At 43.1% G+C, this 15,904-nt stretch overlaps 1 protein-coding gene across 1 annotated transcript in view; it reads left to right on the forward strand.

Annotated features, from left to right (window-relative positions):
- LOC122613404 (neural-cadherin) overlaps positions 1-15,904 on the forward strand; it is an 87,754-nt gene that overhangs the window by 68,201 nt on the left and 3,649 nt on the right. The window contains 8 exon segments of the mRNA XM_043787564.1: positions 2,136-2,273; positions 4,076-5,363; positions 5,366-5,398; positions 6,757-9,058; positions 9,152-9,322; positions 13,641-13,879; positions 15,109-15,321; positions 15,473-15,643. Of these exon segments, the coding sequence (XP_043643499.1) occupies positions 2,136-2,273; positions 4,076-5,363; positions 5,366-5,398; positions 6,757-9,058; positions 9,152-9,322; positions 13,641-13,879; positions 15,109-15,321; positions 15,473-15,643 (4,555 nt within the window).

The raw sequence follows: 15,904 nt of genomic DNA on the forward strand, positions 1-15,904 counted from the left end.
CCATTTTCCCCCGTTTTTTCACGCAACAAATTGTTGACATGTTAAAGGCATTTACTGCTCTGCAATATTAATGAACTAAAATTAATGTTGGTTCATTTGAAAAGTATTTACAATGGCAAACCAATGTATTTTTTAAGTTCGAAAGAATGCCACATATTTGAAGCCATTTGCATGTTGTTCCATTCCCCGCTTTTTCGTTTGATTTAGGGCTAGTGAAAAAATATGACGAAAAGTAATTGAACAATTAAAAAATGCTGTCCATTTTAAAGTGGACATGGCCCGTAAAATGTGGCCTATAAAAAGCGTATAAAATTTATTTACCGAGTGCGCACACATAAAACATTTAAATTGCGGTTTACGGAAAAGTATGGTAATACTATTGATTTATCATTAACCGGGCTACGATAAATTATGTTTAAAACTGAAGATGACTTGAAAACATGTCGATTAACATACACACCTTCAAATGGCTATGCACTTTTTAATGCATAATTGAAAAAGTCAATTAATTTATCGCGATTTAATGAGTAGCAAGCGCGCCATTGAATGTGAAAAATGCAAATTTGCCGTCAAGTCAAGAGTGGAAAACCGTTTACAAGATATGCGCTAGATTCATCTTCCACTTTTGTAAATTGGCCAGCAAGCTTTCACATAGTTTTAATCAATAGTTTTATGTTCTCTTCGTAATTTATGTGCATTTTATATTTATTGTTTAATTTCGTTGTTTTACCAATTTTTTGTTCTCTTCCCTGCACCAATTTTGCGTTGGCCATATATTTTATTTAATGTTTGCATAAAGTACGAACTGAAATTGGTTGCCTCGGACAGTTTGAATGAAAATCAAACAACAATCGTCATAAATGTGCGCGACGTCAACGATCTCCCACCGCAATTCCCGCAGACATCCTACGAGCGAACTCTCGACGAGGGAATGACCAACACGCCCTTTACCATTATGCAGGTCGCTATATTATTTACCATCTACCATTTACCATTCCGAGTCCTGTACATAAAATCATACCGAACACGAGCATATATAGCATAAGGCAAACAAACAAAGCCGCTCCGCCACGTAACAATTAATTTAACCCAACAACCCAACAACCCGAAATCTCATTCAGTCTCATTTCCCATGTAAACTTTGTGTAAACCAGTAAACCAGCCATAATAATACGTAAACATAATGAATAATCTCCGCGAGCAAGGTGTAGTGTTCGAATTTATTAAAAGCCATTCAGCGGTAATTGTGTAAATTGAAACGACAATTCCACTGGGTATTAAGGTGCTCTATTAAGAGTACATAGCCTTGCATTTCAAATGCAAGCACAACAATTAGTGGGGTGACTTTATTTTGTTAGTAAAATAGACTTTTCCCCGCGGTCTTTAAAAGCATGCGTAAATATGGCGCATAGTTTTCGCATTTCCCATATTGCATTTTATTTATCGCACATGTGTGTTTTCCATTAGCCATTTGTGTTTGCTACCAAAAGCTGCTAATTAAATTCAATATGCTCTTTAAGTATTAATGCCACACTTTTGCACGATTAAGCTTGACCCGCTCAGATTTTGCGTTGTGGTTTTACCACGTTTCACTTGTGGCTAGCTGGCGTCCAACTAATTCAATTAAAATGGACATAGTTGGCGCTTAGAGCCAACAAAGAGAATTAAAATCAATCAGTCAGCACCTTTCTTTGTTTGTATTTACATTTTACTAACCATAACCATAGGCAAATAATATTTTATATTTACCATTGATTTTGCGCTCACTCACTTCTAACAACAATAATATTCACTGACCAAACCTAATACCTGAAAGCACTATGCAAACAAATCATAATCCATTGAAAAGCGGCTAAAAAAGTCAGAATGGTAATTAAAGTAAATAAATACCACTGAAAAGTACCATTGCAAAGTGAAAAAATAAGCGCACCTACACATCACATTTATCCAAACTAACCGAGGCATAAATTGTTTTGTTTTTAAGTAGTTTTTGCATGGCATGTTTATCTTATTTCCCAACTACTTAATTCGTACTTTTGCTTGTTTACCTTACGTTTTTCGATTTTTACTCCCCTTCCCCTGGCCCGACCTTTAATAATAAATATGTGTATTTATTTGGAATGCTGGATGAACAGGTTACGGCCACAGATGGCGACAAGGATCGTCCCCAGAACATCGTGTACTTCCTCACGGGCCAGGGCATTGATCCGGATAATCCAGCCAATAGCAAATTCGACATCAACCGCACCACCGGCGAAATATTCGTACTAAAGGTAAGTCATCAGCGAAAACAATGCCGCAATGCTTGGCTCTTAATTTAAGCATTAACAAATTGCCAATGAGCGCTGTGAAAAAGTGTTCGCATGCATAATAAATATATAAATAAAATGCGGTATTTAAAAATCCATGTTGGCCAAGGCCGCAGCTGGTCCGAAGCGGAAAATAATGGCGAATTTTCGAAATATGCTCTCTCTGATTAAGCCCCATCAATGTGCACTTAAGCCCGCCTCGAATCAATCGCAATCCCCACAAAATGCAAACGCGCGAATCTGTCTACGTGCTCATTATTTCACATTTAAGTTGCAGTTGCTGGACGAAGGGAGTCTCATTGCAGCTATTAAATAAAATGCTCGAATGGATTCCTCGAGGCAGAGGAAGTGACGGATGACCCTCAAGGTCTCGCGGATTTTAAAAGGGAATAAATAATTCATTTGAAATGGAAATACACTCAACAATTTACTCTGCCTCCAGCTGCTGCTCTTTAAATTGGCCCCTAAAAGCCGCAGCAATTTAAAGAAAATGAAAACTAATTACAAAATCACAATTGGAAATCCCACTGGCCACATGCGAGTTGGAAAATTTCACTCTATTCGTGTACTACTAGTGTAGTCCCAAAAACGCCAAAGTCAAATTAAATGAAATGAAATTCCCATGCGTCCAGCTCAAAATAAAATTAAACGAATAACACTCGTGCCGCACAATTCGGCCATTTTATTCCAAATACTATCTCTCCCGACGTGAATACAATTTTGTGAAAGTGGCGGGAGGAGAACTTGGGCTTGGTAAGGGATACCAAACAGCTGTACCGCATTTTTTCTGTGTATGTGACCCACTCACAACTAATCCCTTAAATTGAATATGTCATAACAATGCTGGCAAATTTGTCATGCAAATTAAAGCGATGACTACGCAGGGGTTGCGAGTACATATTTTTCTTTTATTCCGTAGTTAAGGGGTATTTCAGGTTGTTCTGCACTTTAGTCAAACCTAAAAGCATTTTGGTTACCAAAATGAGTTAAAGTTACTTAAAGTATATTAAATGTAATTTGAAATACGGAAACGTGTCCTTCGATGCATTCTAGTTAATATTTATTATTTAGCTGAATGCACTTGTGTCTCTTATCCGTTTTCATATAGACTTTAGCATATTTCTCCAGAGTATCCTTCGGTGTAATCCATCAACGCAATTATTTGTACACACAGTTTTTTGTTGCTGGCGCCTCGTACACAAATTTTTTACGACAAATCCAATGTCAGCGCCATGAAAGACTCCTCATGTTGTCGGTCCGCTGTGCCTGTCACATGTCGTCGGGGGTTAACGACGGTGGAGGGTTAAGGGGTCGTGGGGCTGCGATTTGCTAACAAGGGTTTGGGGCCATATCCAAGGGTTGCCGGCAGCAGCCAACAGATACAAAGTACTGATTAAAATCGCTTGCGCATTTTATTATTTGCATACGTACATATGTGGGGGTTAGGATGGGCATGGGATGAGGACTTAGGGCGCCCAGGTGGGACCGAAACCCATCACTCAGGCTGCTGTGAATGCATATCAAAGTCACAATCAACATCAGGGACAGGTACAGGCTTCCTCCCATGCCTTTTTGTGGCTTCCCCAACATTGTGTAAAGGGATAATTTCATGGGTTAAAGATGGCGTAGCTCTTAACCCACAACAATGTTATGCTATTGGGCGGGGCCAATGTTAATCGGTCTTGCGTTTATGACAGCTAAAATTACGCAAAGCCATAACAGCGCTTTACACTTTCACTCACACTTTTATTTCGATGCCTTTATAGCCTCTGGATCGCGATCAACCCAACGGACGCCCCCAGTGGCGTTTCACTGTATTCGCGCAGGACGAGGGCGGCGAAGGACTCGTGGGATATGCGGATGTCCAGGTCAATCTGAAGGACATCAACGATAATGCCCCCATCTTCCCGCAGGGCGTATACTTTGGCAACGTGACTGAGAACGGCACCGCCGGCATGGTGGTGATGACCATGACAGCCGTGGACTACGACGATCCCAACGAGGGCTCCAATGCCCGGCTGGTGTACTCCATTGAGAAGAACGTGATTGAGGAGGAGACGGGGTCGCCCATTTTCGAAATCGAGCCCGACACGGGTGTGATAAAGACCGCCGTGTGCTGTTTGGATCGCGAGAGAACTCCGGACTATTCGATACAGGTCGTGGCGATGGATGGCGGGGGGTTGAAGGGGACGGGGACGGCCTCCATACGGGTTAAGGATATCAACGACATGCCGCCGCAGTTCACGAAGGACGAATGGTTTACGGAAGTGGACGAAACGGATGGCACGGCCCTGCCGGAAATGCCCATTTTAACCGTGACCGTGCACGACGAAGACGAGACGAACAAGTTCCAGTACAAGGTTATCGACAACAGTGGCTATGGCGCCGATAAGTTCACCATGGTGCGGAACAACGACGGCACTGGTTCGCTGAAAATCGTACAGCCCCTGGACTACGAGGATCAGCTGCAGAGCAATGGCTTCCGCTTCCGCATCCAAGTGAACGATAAGGGCGAGGACAACGACAACGACAAATACCACGTGGCCTACTCGTGGGTGGTGGTCAAATTGAGGGACATCAACGACAACAAGCCGCACTTCGAACGGGCCAATGTGGAGGTGTCTGTATTCGAGGATACGAAAGTTGGCACCGAACTCGAGAAGTTTAAGGCCACCGATCCGGATCAGGGTGGCAAGAGTAAGGTGTCCTACTCCATCGATCGTTCCTCGGACCGTCAGCGCCAGTTTGCCATTAACCAGAATGGCTCCGTTACCATTCAACGTTCCCTGGACCGCGAAGTCGTTCCTCGTCATCAAGTTAAGATCCTGGCCATCGACGATGGATCACCACCGAAGACCGCCACTGCTACACTGACAGTCATCGTCCAGGATATCAACGATAATGCTCCAAAGTTCCTCAAGGACTACAGACCGGTTCTGCCCGAGCATGTCCCTCCTCGTAAAGTGGTTGAGATCCTGGCCACCGATGATGACGATCGCTCCAAGAGCAATGGCCCACCATTCCAGTTCCGTTTGGACCCCAGTGCGGATGACATCATCGGGCTTCCTTTAAGGTGGAACAAGATCAGAGTGAGTATTTCGTGTATTTATTTTTGAAAATCTTGACTCAACAGCTTAGCTTACAGTTGTTAGATCTTTTCAATGCAAAATGTTTTCTATGCATAAAATGCATAGTTTGTTTATAGAAGTGTTTACAATTCAATTATAAATTCATTCAAATTAATTTGCCCTTTAGCCAAAGTGTTATTTTCCTTGTGTCGTACTTCCAATCTTCCAATGATGTTTTAGGGGTCCAAATATAGTTACAGGCCAACACATTCCCTGCCTCAATGAAAAGTTATCCAAATATTTGGGTTAAAGCTTAAACAATGCTTTAGCGTAACTCGCTTAGTTATTTTTGAATTTTTTGTCATGTGCCCCTGCCTGTATTGAATATTTCCTGTTAACCTTTTCTTACTGAGCGGTCCGAAAAAGACTTGTGAGCGGTGCCACTAAAAGTTATCAATAGCATACAAATGCAATTACCTCGCAGAGGAAGTTCGAAATGAATAGCCAGGAATCTTTGGCCATAGAACGGAAACCGTAAACCACATGAAAATTTAAATAATATAAGCAAGGCAAACGCTGAGGATTCGCCCACCTGGGCGCCAAATAAAATGGCAAATGCACAAGTTTCCAATGAAATTACACCATGCAGAGTCCAGAGTCCAGAGTCTGCCGTAAAATCCAAACTCCATATGTATGCATCGCAGCTCCCCTCGCAAAGCCAAGAAGTGCAAAGAAGCAGAGAAAAAAGTGACCCAGCATTCACAATTTTTGTGGGTGGCAATCCAATTCTGATGCCCCAGCTGGGAAACGGAAAGGGCGGGCAAGTTTGGGGCTACGATTCTGTGACTTTATGCAAACGTTGGTTGGCCTGGGGAGCAGAAGAGGCAGAAGGCTTTCCAGACTCCTATTTGCATACAATTTGCCTAAAAACACACCATGGAGTGTCTTTAAAAATACATTTCAACTGTGCGTTCTCCGCCGGCTCTCCTGGGGTTTTGGTTTTCCCCTGCGGGGCAATAGTTTCCTTTCCTCCAGACTTCCAGTCCTAACACTTGTTGGCTCAAAGGCGTAATTACAACAAATGGGCTATTGCACAAGTTGCATTTGCAATCAGGTGGAAGGGAAAACGTGCTGGCTAATAAAAGAGCTTAGTTTTCGGGTTGGTTAGTTGTCAGAGCTCTTGGCTAACTGGCAAATGCCTTTGAAGTCCTGAATAGCTACTGGATTTGGGCTGGGCTTTGGGCACTTACATGACCGAGAATTGGTAGTTTATTCACCTGTAGGCACACGGTTTTTGAGGGAGTTAGACCTAAGGCTTTAGCATGGAGGACTTGAGGATATGTTTTCTAATCCATTATGAATTTACTTGCAACTTCCAGAGGGTGCCAATGGCGATGGCATGGCTGTGATATCCTCCCTGAGGTCCTTCGATCGCGAGCAGCAAAAGGAGTACATGATCCCCATTGTGATCAAGGATCATGGCTCACCAGCGATGACTGGAACCAGTACTTTGACCGTCATAATTGGCGATGTGAACGACAACAAAATGCAGCCTGGATCCAAGGACATCTTCGTGTACAACTACCAAGGACAATCGCCAGACACTCCGATTGGGCGGGTCTATGTCTACGATTTGGATGATTGGGATCTGCCCGACAAGAAGTTCTACTGGGAGGCCATGGAGCATCCTCGGTTCAAGTTGGATGAGGATTCCGGCATGGTAACGATGCGAGCAGGAACTCGCGAAGGACGGTATCATCTCAGGTTCAAGGTCTACGATCGGAAGCACACGCAGACCGATATACCAGCCAATGTCACGGTTACAGTGAGAGAAATTCCCCACGAAGCTGTTGTGAACTCGGGATCCGTGCGTCTATCAGGCATCTCAGATGAGGACTTCATTCGAGTCTGGAACTACAGAACACAGAGCATGAGTCGCTCGAAGATGGATCGTTTCAGGGATAAGCTGGCTGACCTGCTGAACACTGAGAGGGAAAATGTGGACATATTCAGTGTGCAGTTGAAGAGGAAGCATCCGCCTCTAACGGACGTTAGGTTCTCCGCACATGGATCTCCTTACTACAAGCCAGTTAGGCTAAACGGAATTGTGCTGATGCACCGCGAGGAGATCGAAAAGGACGTGGGCATCAACATCACCATGGTGGGCATCGACGAGTGTCTGTATGAGAACCAAATGTGCGAGGGCAGCTGCACGAACTCCCTGGAAATCAGTCCCCTGCCCTACATGGTGAACGCCAACAAAACTGCCCTGGTCGGTGTTCGTGTGGACACCATTGCCGACTGTACTTGTGGCGCTCGCAACTTCACCAAGCCCGAGTCCTGCCGAACCACACCCTGCCACAATGGTGGGCGTTGTGTGGACACCAGATTCGGTCCTCACTGCTCGTGTCCCGTGGGATACACGGGTCCCAGGTGCCAGCAAACCACTCGCAGTTTCCGTGGAAACGGTTGGGCCTGGTATCCTCCCCTGGAAATGTGCGACGAATCGCATTTAAGTCTGGAGTTTATTACCCGAAAGCCCGACGGCTTAATCATCTACAACGGTCCGATTGTTCCTCCAGAACGGGATGAGACGCTCATCTCCGATTTTATTGCCCTGGAATTGGAACGGGGTTATCCTAGACTGCTCATCGATTTCGGCTCGGGAACTTTGGAGCTGAGGGTGAAGACGAAGAAGACTTTGGACGACGGTGAATGGCACAGAATCGATCTGTTTTGGGACACCGAAAGCATTCGCATGGTGGTCGACTTCTGCAAGTCAGCAGAAATTGCAGAAATGGAGGACGGCACTCCGCCAGAATTCGATGACATGTCCTGCCAGGCGAGGGGACAAATCCCGCCATTCAACGAGTACCTCAATGTAAACGCTCCTCTGCAAGTGGGTGGCCTATACCGGGAACAGTTTGATCAGAGTCTCTACTTCTGGCACTACATGCCCACCGCGAAGGGTTTCGATGGGTGCATCAGAAACTTGGTGCATAACTCAAAGCTCTATGATCTAGCTCACCCTGGTCTTTCGCGAAACAGCGTCGCGGGTTGTCCGCAAACCGAGGAAGTGTGTGCTCAAACGGAAACCACAGCTCGGTGCTGGGAACACGGAAACTGTGTTGGGTCCTTGTCCGAAGCCCGTTGCCACTGTCGACCGGGATGGACAGGTCCTGCCTGCAATATTCCTACCATACCCACTACCTTCAAGGCCCAGAGCTATGTGAAATACGCTCTGAGTTTCGAGCCCGATCGATTCAGCACCCAAGTGCAGCTGAGATTCCGGACAAGAGAGGAGTACGGCGAACTTTTCCGGGTTAGCGATCAGCACAATCGGGAATATGGAATCCTGGAGATCAAGGATGGGCACCTGCACTTCCGTTACAATCTCAACTCACTGCGCACCGAGGAAAAGGATCTCTGGCTGAATGCCATAGTCGTGAATGATGGGCAGTGGCATGTGGTGAAGGTCAATCGGTATGGCTCAGCTGCTACCCTGGAATTGGATGGCGGAGAGGGTCGTCGCTACAACGAGACCTTTGAGTTCGTGGGACACCAGTGGCTGTTGGTGGACAAGCAAGAGGGCGTCTATGCGGGCGGAAAAGCCGAGTATACTGGAGTGAGAACTTTTGAGGTATACGCTGACTACCAGAAGAGCTGCCTCGATGATATACGGTAAGTGTCCAAATTAAATACTTCCTAATCAGTTATGTAAATTATGCTTACAAATTTCACGCTTTTGCTTATAATTTTCTGAAATATTTACAGTCTGGAGGGCAAACACCTGCCATTGCCACCGGCGATGAATGGCACTCAGTGGGGACAGGCCACCATGGCCAGGAATCTGGAGAAGGGTTGTCCCTCGAATAAGCCCTGCTCCAACGTGATCTGCCCCGATCCGTTCGAGTGCGTGGATCTGTGGAATGTCTACGAGTGCACGTGAGTTCCTTATCAGCTTACCTTTTCATCTTATAGAAAACCACCCACTGCTTTTCGTTTCTCATCAATCAAAAAGAAAAATTCATACCATTTAAATAAATTGACCGTTCGGACTGTACTTTCACATAACATTTACGAACCAACAAAAAAGGGTGAAACCTCAAATTTCCGTAAGACCAAACGGCGATAAAAAAAACCCAAAACCAATACCACAAAAAAGTTACAAAAAGGAAAACAAATCGCCAGCTCTTGCTCTTGATAAGCAAGCGCAGAGCTTACATTTGATAGGCTTAATCAATTAAAGGGGGGCACAAAACATGGGAGGATACACGGTAGGAGGAGCAGGGTCCGGAAAAAGCTAGCTGAAACAGCTCGTCAAAGGACCTCGTGCCGGAGATTCAGTTGAACACCATCCCACACGTTGAACACACATGGCACAAAAGTCAGTTAGTGATTGGCACTAAACGTTGCGTGACAAATCAATCGGCTTAGGCTTACGTTTCCGATTTCGCTTTGACTTCGAGTTGAAGTCGATTCGAGAATCCAGATCCAGATCCGGGAGCAAAGAGCATTTGTCCGGCTTGCAATGGTCCTTGTATGTACATATTCACGCTTTTGTTTTCTTACACACAGAGCAACAGCAACACAGCTTAGCACAGGTACTACTACTTTGCTTATCTTTGTTAACACACACACACAAACCACCCCACATACTTATCTGGCTTTAAGCTTTTGGCCAGGGGAAATAAGTCAATGTAAAACAGGGAAAAATACTGGGTGAGGCCACAGAATTAATTTGGGATTCTTAAATCACTTCATTGAGTGACTAACAGTATAGAGTTCTATCTATCTCTCTATCAACGATTTAAAGTGCCTTGATAATATTATTTGATATATGTATATTATATATCCTTACATTTGTTGTATTTCCTGAAAGTTTTACCTACGGTAAAAGAAAGTATAAGTGTAATTGAACTCTTATTCAACTGCGCGTAATTATCTGACACAACTTGGACTTGTCTCAAATAACATAAGTTAATTATCCATCACTCAATTGGAACATCCATTCGATATTTGCATTTTCGGTTGCCCAATTTCTTTTCCCATCTATCCGAACAACTCAATCCCAACTAATTAATAATAATAATTAAATACTGGTAATCAAAACCCGAATCGAATAGTTGCGGCGAAGGACGCATTATGTCGCCAGATTCCAAGGGCTGTATGGATCGCAACGAGTGCCTCGATATGCCCTGCATGAATGGTGCCACTTGCATCAATCTCGAGCCGCGACTCCGATATCGTTGCATATGTCCAGATGGATTTTGGGGCGAGAATTGCGAACTGGTGCAGGAGGGTCAGACCTTGAAACTCAGCATGGGCGCCCTGGCGGCGATTTTGGTCTGCCTTTTGATCATACTGAGTGAGCATCGAACCACAGAACCCAAACCCTCCGAAAATCAAAATACGAGTATATACTCGAAATATGCGACAACAACTTTTAGTTATAATCAAGCAATTAGTGCTTTAGCGAATGCTTAGCGTTTTAGTGTCTATGTTGTTACGTTTTTCAAAGTTAATTACCTAGTCGCAGTCATCCAATCAATTTCACGCAAATTCCATTTCATTTCACCATCAATTCGACATTTCAAAGGCTCCTATGCAGTGCACTTTGGTTTTATTTGATCATCTCATGCTCTATCATTTATAAATCCAATCATTCGGCATCAAAATCACGGATCACCGAATTTACCCTTAATGAAAATTTATATATCTGGCACACGGCTTTCAATATGTCCGCTCACATTTAACCCATTCAAAACGGCATTTCCATATTCATCAAACTATGCTTTCATTTCCATACTCCATACCATTTTGAATGTTTGTTTTTGGCACGTTTTCCGTTCAGCCTTCCACTCAATATGTCTAGTATTATTCCCTCTGTTTGTGTGTGTAAATATTTTATGTAACTAAATGAAGGTATGTACCGAATATTTAATGAATTTGTGACTTACTCTTTGCCGAGTATTGCATTTGAACGCCGACTCTGCAAAGTACACTGTCCATTTAGTTTTTGCGCTACCCTCTGCCAACTATTCGCCCCACACACTTAGCCTTAGCAAAATGCACTCAGCCAAGAGAATGAACAAGACCTGAAATGCCCTTCAGGTAAGTTAACAAATGTGCAGTCAGAGATACAAGTTGTCCATGAGGAGACAAGGGCAAGCCACCCGAAACCGAGCAAGAGCAATTGCAGTTGTTAGCTTTGGCATTTCGAGAAATCACGATGCTCCAAATCCGCCCACCTTATACGAGAATACATACAGAAAAAAAAAAAAAAACAGATAAATACAGACTGGGGAGGACAGGATGATCAGACAGCTCAAAGGAGCAGGTTGGAAAGTGGCACTAAGAAGCTGCCAGTTCCATTTCGGCAATGCCTCGCGAGGATTTACTACGTTTGCATTTGCTTTTTTCTCTATTTCTATTTCTCGATTTCCCAACTTAAATGCCGGGTACGTGTGTAAACAGCCAGAAAAATGCCAGTTTCAGGCTTAGAGCTCAGCTCCATTTATATGCCACCTTTGCTCAACGTTTAAAAGCAAACGCGGTTCACAAAGCGTACGGAAATTATTTCGTGACCGAGCCAACCAACATCAGCTGAAACTAAATGACGTAAAATATGGCTAACTTTGAAGACGAAAATTTCGCAAAAATTATCAAGTACCTTACTCACTTCTGATGGGCTTAAACTGCGCACTTGGGAGCAATCGAAGGCGAGGAGGAGCAGCCAAGAGTAAGAAAAAACTATCCCTGACTCAACTTTTCAACTGGCGCTGATTTAGTGTGAAAGTTTCTGGCTGCTTTTGAGGTATTTACTCTATCCTCGCCTTTTAAACTTGTTTGCTCCTTTTTTCCGCTTCCCTGGTGTGCAGAATTCTATGGTTAAGCAATGGCGTTTGCCAATAATCAATATATCAAAAGTGACTGGAGTCTGTATTTGAAAAGTATTCAATTGGGCTTGCAAAAAAGTCGCTCAAAAGCCATGAATTTTAAGGAGCTGTGAAGAAAAGAAGCCGAAGTGTAAACAAATTCTATTTCTTATCATTTTGATAGGAATATAAAAGTCCATTACAGATTGATAGTATTAAGCTTTAAAGTAAGATTTTAGTTAAATGCCAGCTTGTGAGCAATTAAATACAGTAAATGAGAAACAAAAACGTATTTTATTATACGATTGATTAGCTCAATTATGATCTCAATTAATTTGAAATTGTACAATAGCCATTTGTGGATTTTGTTTATTTTGTCATGACAGACATTTGGATTATTTACGAAACAAAACATCGTAAATTTCCCATGCATTTCAATTACTTCGGCCTTGAGTCCAAGAAATCTCCCTTGGCAATTTTGCACCTCAATTCGCAAAAACAACTGACACTGCAAAGTTTTTATCCCTCTGCGTCTGAGAGATCGAGTGTGAGTGCGTTTCCCAAAACTAATCAAAACAAACTTAAGGACTAAGACAAAAAAATACCAACGAAAAGTGAGACAAAATAAAATGAAATTCAACTTATGCGAAGAATGCAACTAGAGCAAAACTTTATTCAATTCCAACCAGGGAAACAAAAACTGTTACATAATAATCATAAAGGGAAACAAAAATTGTGAAAAACAGCACTTAAAATGCGTGTAAGGATGGGGAACTCGATGAAGGGCGATGCGGAATGCAAATTCAAAAAGTTTGTAACACGACCAAAAACTGAACTAAAAACTCACAAAGCGTAAAATAATAACTACTACGAAAGAATAGGAGAAAATGCTAAAGTTGCAACGAACGTTTAAAAGGACTTTTTGACAGTTTTTCACACTTCACACTAAAGGAAGCAAGCGAGTGGTGCAAATGAAAGCATTACATTCCCAAATCTATTGAAACAAACATGAAAAAGTAGGCACTGAGAAAATTTCAACACCCAGTCTCAGGAATAATGATCCTTAAAGCCATATTTTTTGTTAGTTTTTTGTACTATATTGGGGATAAGTAATGGGGGTAATTAATGGAAACTTCTTAAAATTTAATTCAAATTCCTGATTCTAGGCCGTTTACATTTCTCAGTGTCACAATACGCAGGAACTTTTTTCAAGACACACCCACACATCCCACCACCGCATGATGAAAACAAATTTTAAATAATTTCTTTTATTTTTTCAACACACATTTTTTCTCGACACTCCCACACATTCGGTACACCCAACATCCACTCAAACAACCAACCAACCACTCGTATACGTAACTTTTTCACGGCTCGTCCTGCAGCTGTCCAGCGGGCTACAAAAGCTCGGGCAGCACCTGTGTCAACGACAACGAGTGCCTACTGTTCCCCTGTCGCAACGGGGGTCGCTGTCGCGATCATCATCCACCAAAGAAGTACGAGTGCCACTGCCCCATGGGCTTCACTGGCATGCACTGCGAACTGGAGTTATTGGCCTCCGGCGTATTGACGCCATCCCGTGATTTTATTGTCGCCCTGGCGCTCTGCCTGGGTACTCTGATACGTAAGTACATACCGATGAAACACAAAAGAGGTGTGGAGCCAACGAATTGCTGATTTAAATCGAGAATTAAGGGTTTCAAAAGCTAACGATTATGGTAAAACTTAAATTAGCGAATAAGCATTCCCTATATTATCTATTTTACTTGCATGGAGTATTGCCCGTTTTGAATCACTAGAACCCGCTTAATTTCTTATCTATTTTATTAATCGTATCCATTGCTTACTTTAACATATTTTAATTCATTTTATTTCTCTGGCTTTCTTATGCCAATTAAAAGTTGGATCAGACCTGCATGTGTCCTTTAAATATTGATGGCATTACGCGTAAGCCATAAAATTAATTAAGTCTTACAATCAGCAATCTGCAATGACCGGAAACGACGGATCCCAGCAAGCAAACATGTCAAAAGTCATTTCCGCAAATTACATAACACAACAAAAGTCCTTCCTTTAATTAAAGTTTATTGAATGGGCAGCGACATTTTTGCATATCGATTTGGGCGTGGCTGCAAAAGAATCCAAGTATAAATTAAACATTGTTGGCGTTGGTAAAGAATAATATTTCGGCATTGCGAATGCGTATTTGACTAGCACAATAATTGCAATTACATGCTGGCCAGCTGCCGAAAGGCAGGAAAAAGAGAAAAAACACAACTTTCTGCGGACGAAGAAGCCGCAGCAAATTACTTAACGTCAACTTCAAGTTGTGGTGGCAATTTCCACGACTCGAAATGCCCAAAAACTTTTTGTTTGTTTTCCCAGGGTTTTCCCGTGCAACAGATGCTGTCTGCGTTTCGCAATATGCTGAAAAGCGCGCTGGCGAAATTAGAAATGCTACAGAAGACAGCGGATTCAAGTCGTCTGCAGCTTGATTTGCCATGTTCTGTTGACCAGAAAACTGGGACAATGTTGGCAATATTGTTTTAGCTTTCTTTTCGTTTTGTTTCGTTTCGTTTCGTTTTCCCTATTCTTTTTTCCGTGTTTCTGCTCTATTCCGCTCTGGTTATACAATTTAATTAAGAATTTTTCTGCCAGCTGATAGCGCACGAAAAATGTTCGGACCCGTTTTTCCGCCGTTGAAGAGAAGTACAACTGAAATTGTTCTGCATGTTAAATTAAGCGTTGCATGATGCACTTTGTAAACCTAAGGAGTTGTTGTTGCATACCAAAGGAGGGCAATATTTGAGGGGAAATTGCATTTTAATATTGTTGAATTTTAACCATTCGCAGTACTCGTCTTGGTGTTCGTCGTATACAATCGTCGCCGTGAAGCGCATATCAAATATCCGGGTCCCGACGACGATGTGCGCGAGAATATTATCAACTATGACGACGAGGGAGGCGGCGAGGATGATATGACGGCCTTTGATATCACACCTCTGCAGATACCGATTGGAGGGCCCATGCCACCCGAGCTGGCGCCCATGAAAATGCCAATTATGTGTAAGTTTGCTTGAGACTTTTCCTTTCCAGCCTTTAAAATGCAATTATTCATTCTGATTGGCGAACGTTTTAAATTCCGAATATAGAATTATAGAAAGTGAAACACTGTGGTCTTGCTAATTAAATGCTTTGTAACCTCTCCTACCTACAGATCCCGTCATGACCTTAATGCCTGGTCAGGAGCCCAATGTGGGCATGTTCATCGAGGAGCATAAAAAGCGAGCCGATGGTGATCCAAACGCGCCACCTTTCGACGACTTGCGGAACTACGCGTACGAGGGCGGCGGCAGCACAGCTGGATCGCTCAGCTCGTTGGCTTCAGGTAGGCTTGAAAAGATATATTCCACCTTCAGACTAGTACTTGCACCCATTATGCAGCCGTTTAGTCACGGAACTAGAACCGAACAGCCTGAGATGCCCCAAAAAGTAGGCTACTAATAAGTAGAAAAGCACTCAAACGAGCAGTTGAAAACTAGAGCACTCGATTCGTTGTTGTCTCATCAACTTTTTGACATTTTCAGGCCAGCGTTTCTCAGATACAGCTGAATATTGGGTGTAAATCTAGGAGAAATATGTAACCAAA

The sequence above is a fragment of the Drosophila teissieri genome, chromosome 2R (genome assembly GCF_016746235.2).
Source record: "Drosophila teissieri strain GT53w chromosome 2R, Prin_Dtei_1.1, whole genome shotgun sequence".
In the NCBI taxonomy this organism is placed as follows: domain Eukaryota; kingdom Metazoa; phylum Arthropoda; class Insecta; order Diptera; family Drosophilidae; genus Drosophila; species Drosophila teissieri.